The sequence below is a fragment of the Moschus berezovskii genome, chromosome 5 (genome assembly GCF_049115385.1).
Source record: "Moschus berezovskii isolate FMDL1 chromosome 5, NW_MosBer_1.0, whole genome shotgun sequence".
NCBI lineage: Eukaryota > Metazoa > Chordata > Mammalia > Artiodactyla > Moschidae > Moschus > Moschus berezovskii.
The window spans coordinates 43,843,376-43,865,734 of NC_142464.1; the positions used below are offsets into that span (position 1 = coordinate 43,843,376).

The following is a 22,359-nucleotide window of genomic DNA, read 5'->3' on the forward strand; positions in this document are numbered from 1 at the left end:
TTCATTTATTTTATACTTGGAATATTTCTTATAAATGTAACATATATCTTTTATATAATTTTACTAAATGTATGTATTTGTACATTAAAAGTATAAAATAAGGCTAGATTAAATATGGAATATTAAAAATCACCAAGATAGTGTAATGGTGAAAATATTATGATAATATTTAATTCATAATTTTGCCTCCATGATAGCCTAAGACAGGATATGAATTTAAATTACAGAATAAATATTTAATTTACTCTGTTTCATTTGGGGATATGATTGATAGTAAAATATGTTCATTTATTTTTACACTTCGGAGCTCACTTATTTCAAATACAGTTTTGGGTGGTTAGGAGTTATCTTTATATAGTTTAAAAATTGAATTATAGTTGATTTACAGTGTATTAATTTCTGCTGTACAGCAAAGTGATTCAGTTACACACATATTCACATTCGCTTTTATATTCTTTTCCATTATGCTTTATCCCAGGATATCGAAGGTAGTTGCCAGTGCTATACAGTGGGACCTTGTTGTTTATCCATTCTATATGCAACAGTTTGCATCTGCCAACCCCTAACTCCCACACCATCCCTCCCTCCCATCCCCTTGGCAGCCACCAATCTGTCTTCTCTGTCCATGATTCTTTTTCTGTTTTGTAGTTAGGTTCATTTGTGCTATATTGTAGATTCCACACGTAAGTGATATCATGTGGTATCTGTCTTTCTCTTCTGACTTAAATCATTTAGTATGGTAATCTCAAGTTGCAGGGAAGAACCTTTAAGGTCACACCATGATGGAGAGTAAGTCTCATTCATTTGTACCTGACCAAATGGTGCTGCACTGATGGTTTAATTTGTCCTGTGATGTAGTAAAAGACAAACATTTCACTAAATACTGTAATTTTGTGAAAAACCTCTTAAAGGAGAATGTTAAAATGCTTATTGGAAGCATTTCAAGAGCATTAAATGAATTAAATTCTGTAATTAAAACTTCTAAAACTAGGTCATGAAGGAACTCTAGTTATAAGCTTACATTCAGAAACTGGTACTGGGAAGTAACAAATCCATATTTCAGTTAAAATGCTTTGTATTCCATAGTTCTTGTTATATATATTTTTAGCAGGATCGTCTGATATAGTCAGATTTAGGTATTAATGCATTTATACCATGATAAAATGTTTTTCTCGGAGAAAATGAGTGTCCCATTCTGGAGAAAAAGATGTATTTCCTTTTCAGATTTTTCTTAATATATTAATTTATAAGATTCATGTATGTGTATGTATATATGTTTATAAAACCTATGAATAAGGGAAAATGTCTTTGCAAGTTTGCACAATTCCCCTGGTTTTGAATATAAATTACTTTTGGTACAAATACAAAAGCTTTTCATTGGTAGAACACAGCCCTCGCCAGTTTGCCTTTAAGAATAATTTCTCTTTTAATCTGATACATTTGGCACCAAGTGGTCTCAGGAGTAGCACTCTGCTCAGATTTTGATAAAAGATGAAACTTGGAATGTCTAGGCACTCTTCTTTCTGCATGATGCAGTGTCATTAAAACATCCTTTTTGCCTTTTAAAGTAAAACGAGGCTAATTTTTTTTCAATTCAAGGGGACTTCTCAACAAAGAAAATATTCCTTCTGGCTTCAGCAATCTTGATGAATGTATGTTGACTGCTCATGAAGTGGAAAAATTATATGAAACTACTTCTGGTTATATTGGAGAAAGGGGTAAACCTAAACGTCAGAAATCTGGTTCCAAACTTTCTGAGCTCAATGAAAATCAAGATGGTCTTGTGGTAAGTGCATAATTCTATAAAATGTTTACTTGTAGCCAGTTAGGAAATACCACATCTCTTTTCCTTGCTTTTTAAAAAATAAAAACTAATGTCAAGCTCGAGTTTCACAGAATTATAGTACATGAGTTCTGAAAGAGATCTTAGAGGTACTAAGTATACACACTTTTATTTCTTTTTAATAACTATAAGAATCAAATTCACGAAACAGTGTGTTTTGCCAAAGGAACCAGAAACAACACACACTTTGATTTCTATGTTATTGAAATTGGTCTGGCTTTTATCTCATTCTTTTGAGCATTTTTATATTTTATTTTTGGAATAAAATTTTCAAAGCATTTTTCCTTATTTTCCTCCATTTTATCTGTTCTTATCTATATGAATATAAAAAATTAATGAGTTTAAAGTGAGGTAAAATAAAAATACATATGGAAATAGGATCAACTGTCTTTGTGTTCAGAAATCCCTTTGTGTTCAGAAATTTAATTTCAAAGCTATGCTCTATAGGTTTTTTCCCCTATATTAATCAGAATCAAATTAATCTCCTACACAGTTACCTAAGACCTAAATGCTGGTTCATGAATTTGATATATAAGTTATGCAAGTGAGTTTAGTCAATAACTCAGTATTTATCCAGTTTAGCTATAAATATACATCATCCTTTATTGTATATGTTCAGTTTCTTTGAAAAGTGAGAACCAAAGTTTGTCTTCTGTTTTCCTTTAGCTTTCAGAAATTTAATCCCCCAAAAAAACTGAAGTTGAATTTTATAACATAAACTGGAGTCCCTAATAAAAATAGGTAATATCCACTGTCTCTCAGTGTTTAAAGCCTCTGTTCTGGTTTATCTCAGCAGTTTTTACCTCCATGCTGGGTTTACTATAAATTTAACAAAACTCATGGGCCACCTAGTTTCCCATTGTCAATTTCTGCCTGTGCTCAGAGAAAATTCCCAATTTTATTCCTTAAAGAAAATATACATAAATGCAAATCTTGGGAAAGCATGTTTACTCCATTTTCTCCCATATGTCTTGATACCCTGTTTCTGGAAACAAACAGATCAACTAGAGTAAACAGAGTCACCCACCTCAGACTGGTGTCTGACACAGTTCTACAAATACAGCTTCCCAGGTGGTACTAGTGGTAAAAAGCCCATCTGCCAATGCAGGAGACATAAGAGACACAGATTTGATCCCTGGGTCTGGAAGACCCCCAAGAGGAGGCTGTGGTAGCCCACTCCAGTATTCTTGCCTGGAGAATCCCGTGGACAGAAGATCCTGGTGGGCTATAGTCCATGATATCGCAAAGAGTTGGACATGACTGAAGCAACTTAGCATGCATGCAAGCTTTGGAACCATTATACATTAAATGCTTTTTAACACTAACTTAATTCTTATTTGAAGGAAAAGTAAAATTTTTAATAAACTAAATGATACTAACTCTATTAGCTCTTTATTTGGCCCATGATTTGTTTTCAATATTTTTTCCACCAGGAATAGTCTCTTAAATTAGCTAAGTGGTAGTCTAATGAAACTGGAAAAGTATATTTATTCCTTAGAATACATGTATGATTGCTAAAACTGTGGACATAGTTGATGTTTAAAAACATTTGGATGAAAAAGTTTAATTCCATTCTATGTTTTGTTTTTTTTTTTCCTGTGAAAGGATTTGTCCCCACCTTAGCTGCCAGTTTCCACGTTCCAGGATTGTGCAGGTCACATGTTAACATAACTGAGCTAAGTGGAACGTGTCTTTGTTGCAGTGAATAATTTAAAGCCCTGCCAACACAACTCAGACAGAAGCAAAACTTTCTCATCTGTGAAGTGAGGGTATTCTCAAAGATGTTTCCTGATTCTCATATTCCATTAATTTTAAATCTCATCTTCACAGGTAACCACAGAGCAAATAGCCAGGGAACATGACAGTGACTACTGTTTAGACTACATCCTGAAAGTGAAGTTGTGCTTCTTAACTTCCTATTTACTTTTAAACTTCTATTTTTACTTTCCCCCACTCTCCTCCAAAACCTTCTCTTATTCCTTTTCAAGTTCTTTATACACTGACTAAACTTTTGTTGCTGGAAAACATATGTAATAGTATACCTTCTCTGTGCCACAAAATATTTCAGAATCTGGGGATACATCTGTGAGACAACAGGCAAAAATCACTGCCCTCATGGAGCTTACATTCTAGTGGGAAAAACAGACAAAATCAAGATAAAAAAGTAAACCATAAAATATATTACATAGTGATAACTATTAGTAAGAAAAATAAAGCAAAACATGAGGCTAGGAATTATAAATGGGCAGGGGTTGCAATTTTAAACAAATAGAGTTTATAGAGATGGCCTTCCAAGAGTTTGCTATTTGAGTGTAAAGATCTAGAGGAAGTAAGGAAACAAACCATATTATCACAGCAGGTTTAGAGACCCCAAGATAATCACTTAGATGAAATGTTCAAGAAACTGCAAAGATAGCATTATGGTTAGAAGAGAATGAGGAAAGTGTAAAAGATAATGGAAGGTGAGGAGAAAACAAATTAAGTAGGGCCTCATAGAACATTGTAAAGACTCTGTCTTTAATCTGGGTGAGATGAGAATCCGTGTGAGGGTTCTAGGCAGAGTGGTGATGTGACTTACTGAAATTTGGTCTGACCAAATTTCTGCGTTGAGAACAGACAGGACGCAGCCAAGGGCAGAAGCAGAGAAACCACTTAGGAAACTATTGCAATAATCTAGGTGTGCGCTGATGATGGCATGAACTAAGGTGATCTTCAAGCCAGCACATAATGCCTTGCAGGCTGCACAGGGCACTGCTGTAGGGGACATTGTTCACATTGACTAAAACGTCCTCCTAGAGTACTGCATTGCAGTCGTCATGAGGTAATAGATGCTTTCTGGATATATTTTGAACATAGAATTGACAAGATTTCCTGATATTACCTCTGTAGTATGAAAGATAACACCAAGATTTTTGGCCTGAGCAACTAGAAGGTTTGTGACACCAATTTACTGCGATGGAGAAGAGAGAAGTTTGGGAGATAGTATCATGGTTCAGTGTTGGACATGTTTTTTGAGTTTGTTTGTTTGGCTATTCTCTGTCTTAGTTGCGGCATGCAAGATCTTTGATCTTCACTGCATCGTTTGAACTCTTAGTTGTGGCATGTGGGATCTAGTTCCCTGACCAAGGAATGAACCCAGGGTATTTAAAGTCAGTATACTAGATGAAGTAATCAAGGGTGTGAGTTTGAACAGAAAAGGGAAGTGACCTCAGGGACCGTGAGCCCTGAGGCCTATAAACATGTAGAGGATGGGGAGATAACAAGGTACAGTAGAGAAGACTTAAGAAGGAGACAACAGCAAAAAAGGAGAAAATGAGGTGTGTTTGATGTTTTGGAAGCCAAGTAAACTGGGTATCTCTAGCTGCAAAGAAGGTCAGATGGTTAACCAAGTAGAACAGTGAGAGTTTAGCCATTGGAATTAGCAAGCTGGAGATCACTCAGTAAGAGCAGTTTTGACGGAGATATGGGAGCAAAGCATTTTCCAGAGAAAATGAGAGGAACTGAAGTGTTTGAGTGATAATTTTACAGTGATCTCACCAGCCCATAACACAGCCAAAGAGACCTAAAAAGAACATCTTGCAGATTAAAAATCTCTAGAGTAGGAACTATCTGCGTACTTTGCCTTGTCCTTTTCCCTTTTGAACGATCATGAGCAGCAAAGATTGAGAGAATGCAGATAGTTCCTAACTCAGAAATTAGTGGTAGTGAGTGGCGTTGAGTGCTCTGCCTTATCTCGAATGATTGCTGTGGTCAGAACCTTCTGCTCTTCTTACACTGCCAGCTCGCATCTGTGCTCTTCAGCCTCTCTCTGATGGAGACCTTGTGGCCTAATTTGTCTCTGAACAGCTAAGACAGCAAGCTTGTGTTTCAGTGACTTCCCTCTTTTCTGCTTCAGAATTTCTCTAGATCTCTACCCATTTTCTTACCTGCTCAAATGATAAACGTTTTTCTAAAATCTAAGATTACGAATCCTTGAAAATTATGTTTTCTGCATCCATCTCTCCACCTCTTGTACACGTGCAAACACACACACTCACTTCCTCATGCACTTTTCACTGCTTCCTCACCACTAGCTCATTTCTGTTGGCCTAGAAAATGCCTCTATCTGAAAAACATTCTTTCTAGGGCACAGTTTCACAGTTTGAATCAAAAGCCTTAATTCAGGCATTTTAGGTAATCATCCTACCTCTGCTATTCTCCTCTGGAGACAGCATCGTACATATGGAAAGGACCGGAAGTACTGATTTGCTCACCGCATGGTTGTCTATAATCATGGAGAATTAGAAGCAATTTAAATGTTCAAAAGTAGGAGACCAGATGAGTAACATTTGTATGTCAATTCAATAAGATATTATGTGTCAAAAATTATGGTTCTGAAGACTATGTGATACAGTGAAAAATGCTTGGCAAAGTATATTTTAAGTGCTTTATTTTAAATGCTTTGCATATATTATCAATTTTAATCCTCCCAATAACCCATAAAGTACTAATTATTATTATTAATATTCTCATTTGAACATGAGGAAAATGAAGCACAGGAGATAAACAGCTGTCCAAGGTCACAAATAAGTGGTGGGGCTCGGGTTCCATGATACTCTCCCTCGAAAGTAGGTTATGAAGTAGTATGTATAGTGCATGCATTTATGTGTGAACATATGTATATAACTATATTCCTAGAAAAACACACAAAGGAAATATACCTTAAATGATTGAACAATACTATTGTGGTGGTGGTGGTGATGGTGGAAGTATTCGGGGCAATTTTTACTCCAGCCAAAGAATATTTTCCAAATATTCTTTATATGATTATACTAATGCCTTAATAAGCTTTACATTTTATGTATTTAAAAAAACATAGTCTAGTAGCACTCTTATTCATAAACAGCATCTATTTAATTTCACATACACCCTCTGAAATCATAGGCAGGGTTCAAGGAAGCAGCTTAGGTCTTACACTCAGGCCTGAATTTCAGTTCCAACTTTATCACCTAATAGCTGAGGCAAGTGAGCAGTTACTCTGTAACATGGGAGTATTTATATCTCTTTGTGGTTTTTTGTGACATTTAAGTGCAATGAAATGTGCTAAATAATAGGAAAAACTGAAAACAGTACCTATATAAGTTCTTTCTGCTCACTCTGTTCTGATGGTCAATCTTTGCCCTTCGTTTTGCCATCAAAAATTTTAAACGGTTTGCAGACACTTCCAGTTCTTTCCATACTTGCTAATCAACTCTTGTGATTCAGATTCTACCCCCACTTCTCTGAAGACACTCCTTTCTCTGTGTCACTGGGTGAACGTGTGGTTGTTTCTGGTATGTTAAGACCACTGTGCTGTTGTTGGCTTCCTTGGCCTCCTGAAGTCCTTGTGGTTCTTGATCCTCTGTCCGCTTTTCTCAGAAATCTTTCTCCCTTGACCTCCAGGATGTTGATCTCTCTCTGTCCTCTTACCGCAATGACCCTGTTCCTCGTTACTGTGTCCCTCACTGACTGGTTTTCCACAAGATATGCTTAGATACAAATGTTACACAGATGATCGCCTCATCTCTTGTCCATCAGCACTGTCCCTGAGAGCTTCTCTACTTCTGTGGTGTCAGAGGTCACCTCTTTGGAAATGACTTCCAAAGCAACACTTCCGTGATGCTCTGTGAAGCTCACCTTAGACCGTACTTTCAGGTCAACATGTGAAAATCAAGTGAATCATCTTTTCCTCCTTGGTCTCTTTTTCACTCATCTGATTTCACAGGTCCTCATCTTCTTAGTCATTTCTAAGACCTTTCCTTCTTCCAGTGTTTGTCATATGTCAAATCTAGTTGACTCTACTTTAAAAACATGCCCCTCCTTTTCCCTTTGTATTGCCATCGCTGAGGCACTTTTTATAACTAGTCTGGAATATCAGGACAGCCACCTAGCACATCTTCATGCCTCCACTCTCTCCTCCACCCCCTCTAAACCATTTTGCCTGTTTATAAGAACAATCATTTACATAATGTTGAAAATCTCAACTCTTGGTTTTAATGCAATGTAACCCAGCAAGAACTCCTGTCAAAAACCACCTGACAGTGATTCTCTAAGTGGTGTCAATATAAGGCAAAAAACAAAACAAAAACCCACCATTTGAACCGCAGATTGAAACTCATTCATTCCTTCAAACATATAACAATTAACTGTATGACAGGTGCTGTTTTAACACAAAAGACAAAATGGTGACCCAAACAGACACACTGTCTGCCGTCTGGAAGTCTGTATTCTCAAAGGATGAGGCGGATAAGAAGCAAACCCGCGTGTAGTCAGATGGCAGCACATGCTGTGGAGAGAGGTGAAGCGGGGTGAATTGGGGTGTGGGTGGGAAGCTGAGGATGGACACTGAGCAGACTGTCTTCAGGTCTGGCATCGCTGAGAATAGCGCTTATGCAGGGACCTGTGAGGGAGTGAGCCATTGGGATATCTGAGGAGAGACTATCCAGGCAGAGGGAGAACAGCCTTAGCCTTTGGAAGATGAGCAAAAGGCTCTCCGGGTCAGAGCAGAGTTGAGGGGGGAGTGTTGTAGGAGATGAGGTCAGAGACATAGCAGGGAGCCTGATCCCTTAAGGCTTTGTAGCCATTTTTAGATCTTTAGCATTTACCTTGAGTGAAATGAGAAGCCATTAGAGGATTGAAGAGAAGAAAGTAATTTTCTGAAGTACCTTTTGAAAGGATCACTCTGACAACTATATAGCCCAGGAATGGTGAGGGCTGTTCAGATAGAACCTGTTTTTAAAATTAAGATAGTGTTAACAGTGTGACAGACTGCAGTTGGAGCAGTAACCAAATACAGAAGTGACGATGGCAAGGACCAGTGCCTGTCAGTTCACCATCCACCATTGTACCCCAGTACCCAGCATAGCTCACCACTCACAAAAAAAATGTGTTTTAAGAAAAGTGAGTGAATGAACAGTTGCCATATCATTTAGTGTGGTAGCTCAAGTGAAAAAGAATCTGCCTGCAGCGCAGGAGACCTGGCTTCCATTGCTGGGTTGGGAAGATCCCCACTATCCACTCTAGGGTTCTTGCCTGAAGAATCCCATAAACAGAGGAGCCTGCTGGGCTACAGTCATGGGGTCACAAAGAGTTGGACACAGCTGAGCAACTAACACTTGCACTAACACATTCTTTTTAGGGTAACTTGGGTAACAAAATGACCCAAAATTCAATGCCTTGAACACCGTCAAAGTTCTTCTGTGACAATCTAAAGCAGTTTAGGGCTCAGGAGAGGAGTTGGAAGACTTGCTCCACACAGTGTTTCAGGGACTCAGGCCGTATGCCTCTAGCTTCAGCAGCTAGCTTCCACAGCACACGTGTTTTTCATCTGAATTCCAGCTCACAAGAGGAGAGAATGAGCGTCAAGGCATGAACCTTGTGAGGCAGCTTATTAGGCAGGCCTGGAAAGCACGCATACTTCTCTTCCTACTGAAGAGAAGCTAGTCACATGACCCTATCTACCTGCCTGAGAGGCTTCAGATGTGCTCTCACTGGGCACGTGGCTCCTTCATCACTGTGCAAGAAAGGTGGAATGGATTTGGGTGGACAGCTAGCAAGCTCTTCCATAGGTGTACTCTTACAGTACCAGGAATTCTTTTTGAATAATGAACTTGTTTTGACTAGCAGTGTCCCATGTAGCTTTCAAACTGAATTGTTTGTATATTGAGAAAAGTCCTCTGTAAAGGCTTTGTCAGGCTTCTCTGGTGGCTCAGCGGTAAAGAATCTGCCTGCAATGCAGGAGACAGGGGTTCAATCCCTGGGTCAGGAAGAGCCCCTGGAGGAAGACATGGTAACCCACTCCAGTATTCTTGCCAGAAAAATCCCATGGGCAGAAGAGTAACTCAGACACAAGTGAAGCGACTAAGCACAGCACACACACAGCATAAAGGCTTTGTCAGCCTTTTATAGTTTTAGAAGCCAAATTTGTTCGTGCTCCAAGTGTTTTCAAGTATTTCAGTGATCAAACAGGTTTGAGCCTAGCTGTCAATGCCAAAACACAGAAGGGGCCAGGGGGAAGAACTGAAAATAAGCTCCACAGTCTAATTTTTTCAAAGCTTTTGCTCTTTGTAGATTTTAGATCATTTTTATAATTGAGGAGAATGGTTCTTAAATTTCAATTTCTTCTGACACCCCCAGATTGTCCAAGTAAATTATAGAAAATTTGTATGTTTTCAAGTCTCTGGTAGGCCTTCTATGAGGCAGAACTAGATTTATCTTTTTTAGTGCAATTCTAAAAGCAGTTTTATCAAATTATACTTAAAGACATAATCTGCCCTTTGCTGTTCCTTAAAATTATCTATTACCTTTAAAAGATACTAACTTTAGAAGACTAAAATTAAATTAATCCAGTAAGACATGATGTTTTATAAGAGTTTTTTTACTTCAAACTTAAATAAATGAAAACATTAACGAGCTACTCTTTTACCACACCTGGAGAAGCATTTGGCACATAAAACAGTTAAAAACCTTCAGAGGTCATTGAGCCACTATTTTCTCATAAGACCAGCACTGTTAACAACTACAGAGCATTTGAAAGTCCAGTAGCATACTTGTCTTACAGTGGAAGCTTTCTAAATTTCAGCCATTATTTTGACCTGTCCATTTCATTTTCTCCTTTCCCCATCTCAGTGAAGTGGGGGGAATGGCTGATCTATTTCTCAATCTTCCCTCCCCAAACCCTTAGGCAAAGAATGGAAGTTAGAATCTATAAAGTGTTTAGCACCCACGGAAAATAGGTACTTGTGTTATGTACTCCTAGATCTTTACTACCCTTGTTAGTCTCATTCTTAAAAAAATTGCTGTAGGTTGCCAATTATAACACATTCTTCACATATTCCTGTTTCCAAAAGGTATAGGGGCAACCTAATCACTTTAGCAAAGGAACACTGTGTACTCGCATGCTGCTTTGGTGAAAGCAGACTATGAATATTCAGTAGTCTCAGATGTGTGGAAGACAGCATGAAAACTGGAATTATTACAAAGCTATAGAGAGAAATACTGAACAATTTTGAAAGTCACCCTTTGTCAGTTACATCTGTAGAAACTCAGGTCCTTAAAGAGTTGTTAAACATACAGATCAAACATTTTTTAAAAAGTGGAGTGAGAGAGTTGAAGTTACAACTTGTCTTAACCCTGAAAATCAGCTAAACTTTCTCACATTTCACACCTGCTTTTTGCAAAGCTTTCTATTGTACAACATAACTATATATTTTCTGTAATTCTCAAAGCCTATGTTGACTGTATCTTGGTTCTTTCTGTTTTAGAAAAAAAATCAATCTTTTAACACTTTGCTAACTGAAATATATTTAAATTTATATTATGGTTTATTTTATGTTCTTTCTGAATGTATCTTAGCCTCCCACCTGAAGATTTTTATTTCTTCTGAAATATTTGCATATAATTATAAAGGTATTTCATGGACAGTGTTTTAATGTGATCTGAAGGTAGAGGGTTGTGCTTTCCCTAGGAATTCATCTTTCAGAGCTTCAGGGAAATTTAATACTATTGCACTAGATCTTACACTAAAGATTTTGATACTCTGTTGAAGATTACCAATGTGAACAAAGATTCTTTGTCAAAGATGGATAGCTCTTTATCAGGAAAATCACATTCCAGTAATAAGAGCAACTATGCTCTGGCTTAATGAGAGCCGTTTTAGAGAAGTCTCTTCTAACTCAAACTTCAGAGGTACAAAAATGTACATATTATTGAATGTTTATATATATATATATGCATACATATATATTTAAATTTCTCAGATCCATTCTAAAATTATCTGTGTAAATTATCTAAACATGTCAGTGGGTATGCAGTAATGGCAGACACAAATACTGTCTTACCAGTTCCTGGGACATCATCTTAACTGTGGGCTAATAGCAGTAATATATTTCCTTGGAGATTACAGTTTTAGAAATCATAATAACACCACCAACAGCTAATATTTACTAAATGTATACGACATTAGCTTAATACTTTACATGTATTACCTCATTTAATCCTTACGATTGCCCTATGTTAAGTATTGTTGCCACCCCCATTTTACAGCTGAGGAAACGGAGAGTCAGTAGGATCTTACAGTTAATGAATGATGGAGCTAAGATTCAAACCCAAACATTTGACTCCAGAGCCACTATTAATAACTCATGATATGTTGTCTCCCTTGTTTTTATACTTGATGGAACCTAGGGTTTTAAACTTTTAAGAATTGCAGACAAGTTGACCATACCACCATAAATGGAAAATAATTTATCCATCTACCAAGCCCAAGATTAGTTATCTAGTCTATATGTTTGTTTTGTGGAGATTTTTGTATATATCAATTTCATAGGATCACCATGAACCTTAATCAGATGTATTTTGCAATGGGCTTTTCACAGTGAAAGATTATAAATGTGTAGATGAATACATGTTGCTTCAATGTGTTCTTTATTTTGACAACACAGAATACATGGATTGTACTTAATAGTCTTTTAATGAAGAAATGAATCTTTGAGTTCAATGAAATTCAGGTCTAAATCTCCAAGGCAGCTCTGTGTTTGAGTCCACCAAATGCAAACGTGCTCTTGTTTGCATATTTGTAATCTTCCTGCATGGGAACAGCTTACTTTGTGCTCAGTCACCTGAGTTGTATTTAGAAACTGTTGGCTGTTTTCACAGAGGCAGTCAAAATATCTTAATAATATGCCTCCCGATAAGTGTTAAGCCCTCTCCGTCAGTCTGAAATACATGCTACTTGAAGTAAGTTTCCTGTTTTTTTCCATCTTGGCTAATATAAAGATTAACATTAAATATCACAGAAGAAAAGGCTCTTAAGTTAACTCCATGTCTTTGTGATGGCTCTTTTGCAGTTTAGATACAAGCTGCATATCACCTCAGATCATTTTGACAAGAAACACTGAAAAGATGTTAAACAGGCAATGAATGTGACATTGGCTTCTGATTACATTTGAAGTCAGATTCCTCGGGTCTAGTTCTAACGCTGCCCTAATATTCTGAGAGTCTGGGATTTGCTCTATTTAGCTATAAAATGTGGATAATACCTAACAGGAACACTGTAGGCCATAATGACCATTTCTGTGCTGCTGTCAGATGTTTTTGTTAATGGAATGATGAAGTTCAATATACAGTTTTATGCCAGCAGTGTATAGTAACTGTCATAATTTTACCAATTTTAGCAAAATTGGGAATCTGAAGACTAGAATTAATTAATATCTACTTATTATCTGATGTTTCTATCTTAAAGAAAGAAGGGTCTGTTGTTATGTACTTCTTACCATTACTACTGGACAACAAATGGTTTTGTTACAGAACATGGAAAATCTCAATCCCACACCATCTCATGAGAGGACTGGATCTGATCATGTTGAATTGATGTCCGATGGAAGGTAAGTTTAAGAGTTTTCTCCTAAAGCCATTTATAAGAATGTGAATAAACTTTTTTTTTCACTTAGTGCAGTGTGCATTAAAAGAACTAAAAAACATAAAATTAATAAACTCTACCAACAGCATATTATATCAAGGAAAATGCTTCAGGATGGGAAAATCTAATATGGTGCTTTTAAAGACAGATAACCATATTCATGTTTTGTGTTGTTTCTAGTTTTTAATTTTTTGTTTTGTTTTTTAGTTTCATAAGAATTTTATTTAGAGCTACGGAACTTCTAAAACAAATAAAATTATAATTTCAATGAATGAGAAGCATTATTATAAAACAGAATGACAATTTATATTTTGTTTGTAGCAAAGAAAATGAAAAGGACAGCAGACAGACCCAGCATTTTGAGGTGAGTAGCTACCAAGTAAGATTGTCACTGTGACAGAACTGTTCTTATGTTCTGGAGAGTCCCCGTGAAGATTTATTGGCTTATCAATAAGACGTGATGAGATTAAGTGACAGAACTATGGTTGTTGAGAAAGACAAATACTGAGACATAAAAATTCCTTGAGAAATCGTAAGAACTCTATTCTTTTGAGGTTTTTTGAATTCTTTGATTTGACTTATGAAGGTAAACTTTAATACTAGGGAGATTTCTCCTTAGATTTTTTCCATAAAATAAGAAAAAAGCCAAAGTTACTGGTTTGATATTCCATGAATTCAAGCATTTTTTTAAGTGATTGAGACAGATAATAATGAATCGTAGTGGATTTGTCACAGAGATGATTTCATTAATTTTCAAGTTAACATAAAATCATTTCAAGTTATTAAATTCATTTCCTGAGTTTTGTATCTTGTTTTAAGTAAACGACAGAGAAAATAATGTCTAACTCCCTTCTATTATCCGTATCTTAAAGTTTCGGTGACTTTGCCAGCTTCCCTGTTGTCCTCTGGTGACATTGCCTTCCTAACCCAAGTATTTTATTTCCTTTGTCCCAATGCTGGCTTCCATTCAGTGTGCCGAGCTTCATTTTTCATTCATGCTTGTGTATATAATTCACTACTTCCAAACGCTTCCAACTGCACCTTCAGTCTTATGATCAGTTTTCTTTTTGGCAAGAACTAAAGCTTTTTTCGACCTGTTCTTGGATTCTGACTCTTGAAATGTCAATTATGCATAGAATCCCCCCTCTCACCACTGACTCCCAGTCTTTTTTGGGCAGTAACCTAAACTCACTGATGGGTTGTTCAGTAATAGGTATATTGAGTCCTACTATGTGTAGGTAATGTGCCAGGAGCTGGGATTTAATAACAGCTGCAGTTCCTACCTCCATAAAGTTTTCCAATCTAGAAAGTTAAGAATTTGAAAGCTATGGACCCCCTTCTTAGAAAAATGCACACTTATGTTGAATTTGGTATAAAGTTGCTGGAAATGAATGGCCACCTGACACGACCACCGCCCAGTTCTCTAGATTCCTCATATTTCCTCTTTGTCATCTGTCATGGGCACTTCTTCATTAACCCAGCGAGACAATAGGAGGGGAGGCTTCTCCCTGACTTCATACCTTCTGAGCCACTGCTTTCATCTTTCATTTCCAACTCCTTTATGCTTTCTTCCTTGGGACCCAGGCAAAAGCAGACCTTCTTTCTAGTCTCTAGTCACAGCTTTTCAGAGCACAGTGTCCTCATGATACTGTTTTCGTTTCCTTCTGTTTCATCCTTTTTCTGCTCCATTCCTCTTCTCACAACGAGCACCTATTCATCATGCCATTGAACATTATTTTAAAGAAGATGGCTTTGCCAGCCTCCTGGAGAGGTATTCTCAGTTCTCCCCTTGTCTGCCTCTTATCTTTAGGAGATAAAAGGGTAGAGAACAGCCTTTGGGATGAACTATGTAACATTAACTCATAAATTCCAAGTGGCACCCAAACAAATGCGTGCTGAACTCCCGTTTGTCTTGGTGTTTTTGTGGACAGCTCTCACGGCAGATGCATCACAGGGAAAGAATCTCAAACCTTTCTTCCATGGGCCAGGAGCTATTCTTACATGTGTTGCCCATTTGCGTTTACCAATCAGCACCTAGCCCACCGTTGGCACTTCTGAAGCACTCACTATTAATAATCATTGTCATCATGGTCGTTTCAGCGAGGAGATAAAATTAGGCAGTGAGTTAAAATCCAGACTAAGCTCTCCATGTCATCCTTCTTTCACAACTGCACCAACGGAGGGAAAAAAGGCATCACTCCACAAGATGAGGATTCTGTTTCTACTCGTGATGGCATGTGTTTCCTTCACTGAAAGAAAGATACTTTATTACTGATGAAGGATTATGAAAGATCTGACTTCCATTTTTAAACCTCTTTCCCTTGCTTACAGTCTAATTTCCTACATTTTAATATATGTAGCACTTTCTAAAACTTATGCAACTCAAATTGTCTGATTTTCTAATAATACTGCACTAATTCCTAGATTTCAGAAATGAAAAGTGAATCTAGAGGTTGGTTACCCCTCCTAGAATTCTGTTTAGCTGGTATTTTTGTTTTTCAATTTCCTATAACATCAGATTTACATGCCCACTATGAATGGATATGGTAATGTTCCCAGTTTCATTTCCCATTAAGGCAGATTTTGTCCATCCTAAAGGAGATCAGTCCTGGGTATTCATTGGAAGGACTGAGGATGAAGCTGAAACTCCAATACTTTGGCCATCTGATGTGAAGAGCTGACTCATTAGAAAGGACCCTGATGCTGGGAAAGATTGAGGGCAGGAGGAGAAGGGAACGACAGAGGATGAGATGTTGGATGGCATCACCGACTCAATGGACATGGGTTTGGGTGGACTCCGGGAGATGGTGATGGAGAGGGAGGCCTGGCGTGCTGTGGTTCATGGGTTCGCAAAGAGTCGGACATGACTGAGCAACTGAACTGAACTGTCCTCGTTAATATTGCCCTTTTAATTTTTCCTTGTAAATGCTCAGATTCATAGAAGATAACAAATGACAGCTATTGGAGGATGATTTGTCTTTCTTGTTTGACGAGTATTTTCATTAGAATGAGAAACATTAACCTTTAATCTCAAAAATGCTCCTCAGAGGGATACACAAGCAGGGAAAGGCCATCTTAGAGTCTGCTGCTCAAAGGCAAATGCAGGCACAACTGTGACTTTATTTTTTCAATAATCATTTTGAAGCCTTAGGTATGTTTTTGCTTGAAAGCATGTATTGAAAAGTAAACAGGTCAATCCTTTGTTGCATGTCTCGTTAATTTCTTTTACCTATACACCTAATCTTACCCAAAAGTAGAGTCTGCTGAGGTCTCGGATGGTCAGTGATGAGAGTTATCCTTTTCTATTTCATCTGCATTTCTTAAAGTGGTTTGCATTAAAATTCGTTTAGTGACACATTGGCAATGGGGGGGAAAAATGTTAGAGTCACTTCAGAGTGCCAAAAATTTAGTTATGATTTCTTCAGCTAAGTTTTGGAAAGGTTGATGTTTTTATAAAATAGGATGATACATGCTGGACGAAATAGGATGACACGTGCAAGAGCTGAAGCCCCTGTTCCCTGAGCATGTGGAGTTCAAAGACTTTGTTCTCTTGTTTGTTTTTAAACTCATTTGACAAGTGGAAGTATCCAGGAGAGAGGTTGTCCTTAAAAATAGCAATTTCTAGATTCTGAAAGATAACCCTGAAAGAACAGGTTTTCAGACTTCTGTGGAGTTTATGCTTTATGTTTCAGCTTGATTCCTTCTGACAAGCTGTTTTCTATTGTTGAAGTATTTCATGTTTCCGTAAAAAATCCAGAACAGTAAAATGATAACCTTATATTTAATCCTTTTGTCAGAAAAGCAAAACATGTAAAAGTTTTTAATTATGTGGCAGAGTATAACATTATCTGGGAGAGGTCATTATAGTCAGCAGTTGAAGGTTAATAAAGTGTTAAATTCCTTCAAGATATTTTTACATTCTTTATGCTTTCTAAGCCTACTGCTTAGAAGAGCTTAGAAACATACCTTTGATAACAAACAGGACATTCATAATAAACAAAAGACTATTTCCCTTTTTCTTATCCTGCTTCAAAAAAAAAGGAAAAGAGAAGGAGAAAAGATAAGACTTTCTAATCAAGCATGAGAATTAATATTAGTTATCACAGGAGCTTAAGTGAAGGCTTGTGTTTGCATTGAGAAGGTTTGAGATAAATTCTGAAATATCCTCATCAACAAGTATTTATGAAATGGATGACTGTTATTTCAGCCTCACTGTATTTCATGGAAGCTTTAGGATTTTGGAAAAGGAAATGGCAACCCACTCCAGTATTCTTGCCTGGGAAATTCCATGGACAGAGGAGCCTGGCGGGCTACAGTCCATGGGGTTGCAGAATCAGACACGACTTAGTGACTGAGCACAAGTACTGGTTTTGAAACTAGAACCAGAAAGATTTGAAAAGCTCTGTTTGTTTAGATTCACTTCCAATTCTATCCAGTCTCGAAAGGCTACTGAAGCTTGGTAATTCACATGAATTTGGGGAATTTGTTATGTTTATTTTCCTTTCTTGTCAGGCCAGAGTAAATGTTTACACTTCATGTGGCTCTTCTGTTAGCTTCTGCGGTTCCTTCCTGTGCACACTGCCTTGTGGAGGGCACTGATACTGTCCTGGCCGTCTCTGGTGAGCGGTCCTGCTACTTCTTATCCACATCCTGTGCAGGTAGGGAGAAGGGGTGGAGCAAACATTCACCAGTGATTTGAGGCCAGAAAAGGACCGGAGGGTGGCAGAAGATGAGATGGTTAGATAGCATCACTGACGCAATGGACATGAATCTGAGCAAACTCCGGGAGATAGTGAAGGACAGGGAAGCCTGGCATGCTGCAAGCCATGGGGTTTCAAAGAGTCAAACGTGACTGAGGACTGAAGAACAAGAAGAAGAAGCAGAATGAGTGAAGTCCGGCCAGGCCCAGCCAGACAGGGACAAGTCTTAACAGGAGTCAGGTGGATAGACTGGTAGCTAATGGCTCCTTGACCTGACCGTGGAATGTAAACTGTGGCCCCAGGCTAGGTGAGCTCTCTCTTGTTTGCTCCCTAGCATCCTGTGCTGTTCTGCTATAACGTGCTTATGACTTGGCACTTATATCATCAGTGAATCCCTTCCACTCTGAATCCCCTGTCTTGTTAATTCTTGTCATTCCAGTGCCTAGCACATAGTATGTGTTCAATAAACACTTCCAAATGAGTGAATGGGAAAGGGAGGTAGTGTATAAATGGAATTAGCAATTCTTCTACAGTTATGACAAGCTAGCTCTTTTTACACTACATATTTTTCACTTTATCTTCCCAACTGTTTGAAGTCATGGTCCTGTATTAGAGAAAAAAAATCTCAAATACAAAGTTTACTCATTGAAGATCTTGCTGCTGGTCACCTGTGTTTGAACTCAGATCTCTAACTCTAAAACCCATATCTGCCCTGCCATGTTGTCTCTCCTAAGAGCCAGTTACTTAGTTTATTTCATCACATGAATATTTAGCATGTTTTCATACGGTGCCACATTTTTGACAGGGTTTTGTGTGTGACAGCACAAGGATCTCTGAGTTGAAAATTATGAATTGAATGCATTTACCCTGATTTAACTGAAGGTACAATTTGTGTGAACAACAAAAGTTGAAACCAAAAGATATTTTTGGTATTTCAGACTGTCCTTGACATTTGCACATTAAAGATCTAATAGGAGAAACAGACAGTCATGTAGACAGGCACGATGCTCCGTGATAAGACTTCTAGAGGGTGGGAAACAACGTGGCAAGGTGCCTCATCAGACTAGGCTGACAGATATTTGAAGTAAGAGGAGTTTTTGGCTCATGTGTTACTACAAAGCAGTATCCTTACTCCATGTACATGTATACCTGGGTCCATGCTATCAGCCCCCTCTGCAAACACCAGCAAGGTGACCATGTCGGCAGAAATCGGGATTCAGGTCTTCAGATACAGCAGCAGATGAGAGAAAGAGCACCCTGGGGGACTGGTCAGAGCACAGCAGCACAGGGCCGTGCCTGTCAATGTGCTGGTGAGCGAGCCCTGCCAAGTGTATCCACGGCTGTGGGAGGGCGTATGGGTTTATGAAGGACACGTCTCTCCCTGGCTGTGCAAAAAATCAGCCAGGGAGTCTGGAAGTTCACGTATATCAAGCTCATGTGTGTATAGGTCTTCAGTGTGAGTGACGCCCTGTTATTCGTGGCACAGCGCACATTCTTGACTCCAAGTACAAGGACCTCTTTGCTGTTCCTAAACATGCACAACATGACCGCGCCTCAGGGCGTTTGCACTTGCTTTCCTTCTTCCTGGAGTACTCTTCCCTCAGAGAGCGTCTCCTTTGTGTCTCTGCTCACACGTCACCTTATGGAAAGGCCTTCCCTGGCTACCCAATGTGAAATAGCAGGCAGGCCATGGCCCCTACCTTCAGCATCCTCCTTAGCCTGCTGTATTTTTCTCAGCAATGTCACTATTTGACTTCTTTTTCTTTATTAACTGTCCCCTTCTGTAAGATTCATTAGGACAGAAATTCATTTGGGCCACTGAAGTTTCTTCAATGTCTAAAATACCGTCTAGCATGTGATAAGCCCTCAAAATGATTTCTTATATGAATGACTAAATAAATTTTTCTTTGTGTCTCTAGCACCTGATGTATAATAGGCAGCCCTATTACATGTATATAACTTGTAATATATACTATTATAATTGAATGGTGGGTGTTTAGTCGCTAAGTCGTGTCCAACTCTTACAACCCCATGGACTGTAGCCCACCAGGCTCCTCTGTCCATGGGATTGTAATTGAATAAACTAGTAAGGTTTAGACCAGATTCTCTTTGTTAGAATAATAGTCTTGTCAAGGCTGTCTATTCCAGTGTCCTGCCTAGGGTGGCGCTCCCTCTCCTACATCCCTAACTCCCAGACTTTGTGTCACCAATTCACGAGGTAGTCTGCTGTTGCCTTGCCCCAAAATCAAGTTTCCAGAGCTCCACAGAGCACAGTTGAGTCTATTCCTCTAAATTTCAGCTCCTAAGTGCAGGGAGCTTGCATGTCACACATAGAGCCCGGGACAGAGTGGGTGCACCAAACTGTGTTGTTGAAGGAGTGAATAAACCCAGACATTTTAGAGAAAACAAAAACTTAGGAAAAATTTTCTAACTAGTTAATTTCTAGTTAATTTTTTTTACTTTGAAATTGGTGCGAATTCAGATGTGGCAGTCATAAAAAGTACACGTTTTAAGTCAGCTTGTGTGTCTGCAGAATTTGGGGATTTCCCACGTGTCGTGTCAAGCACTGCAGACTCTCAAGCACTCTGAGGGGACACGGGGAGCAAAGCCAGCAGCTGGTGTGCACAGAGGACACGGGTTGCCTGTGAGCCCAGCTCTAGGCCTGCAGGTGTTCCCAGCAGCGTGCATTCCCATGCCTAAGACATCAGCCTGGAAAGCACACATTTCTCTGTTACTAGTCTTTTTGTTTTGTTTTAAGTATTTGTTTCACTGTGTGGCTGGTGGGATCTAGTTCCCTGACCAGAGATCGAACCCAGGCCCCGTACAGTGCAAATGTGGTGTCTTAGCCACTGGGCCACCAAGGAATTCCCCTAGTCCATTTTTTAAAATCCTTCAATGGCTTTCCATTATCTACCACAGGATAAAACCCAAACTTAGCCCAACGTGCAAGGCCTCTGTCAGCGCAGCCTCTGCTCATCCAGCATGCGTGTCATCTGTGCTGAAGGCTGGCACCTGAGCCTCGTCTCTCCTGTACTCAGCATCCCCTGCTCCTGCCCAGCTCTGTGCCCACAGCCTCTCCTCCTCCTCCCCTCTGTATGGGGTGCCCTCCTCCCCGACCCCTCCCACACCACCTTTGGCCCAAACCACCTTTACTGTTGTTGATCAATGACAGGAACACGAGTGGCCCTTTTCTCTTAATATTTTTTCCTAATGCATCCAAGACTCTGCCCTGCCCTCTGTTGTAGCACGTTTCTCCTTGAATTGCAGTTGTATAAGCCTCCTCTAACTCCTTTCTTGAGCGTTTTGAGTGGTAGCAATATTTTACTCTTCTTCCTATGGTGCCTAATAATAGTAAGAGGGGTCACTTCCATTTGTGTGTCTCTGCCCCAGGCACCATGCTTAGAGGCCTTTTCTACCTCCTCTCAGATCTTCAAAGGAACCATGCAAGATGGGTGTTATTAATGCCATTTTATAGTTTAGGAAATGGAGGCTCAGAGAGGTGAAACGGCTCGGCTAGGGCTCCAAGCTACTCAGTTGCTCTTCAATTTCAAGTCTGCCTGGGGGGAAATCCCCGTCTGCTCCACCGCCTCCCAGGGTCAGTGCTTCCCAGATGTTCCTGGTGAAGAAAGTGCCATACTTACACCATGGAATCACATTTTTTATATTCTTCCCTTTTTTCTGTCTCTAAGTATAACAGGTATTAGAGCTCTTTGTTGAGGAAATGTTTATTTGCTATATGAGGTTCTGACACAAATGGTTGGTGACGGACTGACGCTGTAACTTTTAAAAAGCTGAGTGCCAGATTGGGTCCGTCAACACTGGTCGCATTAGGATTCAGCTCAGGGAACAAATGATTTTAGTGGCATAAATACTTAATCTGTGTGTATGTGTGTGTGTGTGTGTCCCCTCCCCCCATATAATAGACAAGCAGAATTTTTTAAGTGCCCATGTTTACTTGGCATTTCCATCTGACTTTCATGAACTGATTGGTGATATTTCATTTTACCCCAAATGTGAAGAAAATGCTTCATTTCATGGAAATACAGTAGTAAAAGCCCTGACTATTCCCCTGGTGATATCAAAGTAGGTTGAATAGCTATTAAAAGAAGCTGGAAGTCTTAGTAGGGCTTTATTTTAAGCATAAGAACATTTCTCATACATTAACAGAATCATTTATGATTTCCAGATGTTTGGGGTATTTTTTTAATTTAATGATGATATATTTGCTAAAATAAATTTCCAGTTATTCTCAAAGAAAATCTTTTGTACAGATTTGTGCTACTGGAAAAATGTTTTTGTGAGGCAGCACTTTTGTTTATAATTTTGTGATAGGGGGATATGACAATGGTTTGGTTTACTGGATGCCAAAAGAATAAGGT

At 38.7% G+C, this 22,359-nt stretch overlaps 1 protein-coding gene across 16 annotated transcripts in view; it reads left to right on the forward strand.

The window, feature by feature from the left end:
- FAM13A (family with sequence similarity 13 member A) overlaps positions 1-22,359 on the forward strand; it is a 353,167-nt gene that overhangs the window by 294,068 nt on the left and 36,740 nt on the right. For all 16 annotated transcript variants that reach the window (XM_088836241.1, XM_055434557.2, XM_055434553.2 and 13 more), the window contains 3 exons: positions 1,600-1,786; positions 13,169-13,245; positions 13,602-13,644. In XM_088836241.1, the coding sequence (XP_088692367.1) occupies positions 1,600-1,786; positions 13,169-13,245; positions 13,602-13,644 (307 nt within the window). The remainder of the gene's footprint in view (positions 1-1,599; positions 1,787-13,168; positions 13,246-13,601; positions 13,645-22,359) is intronic.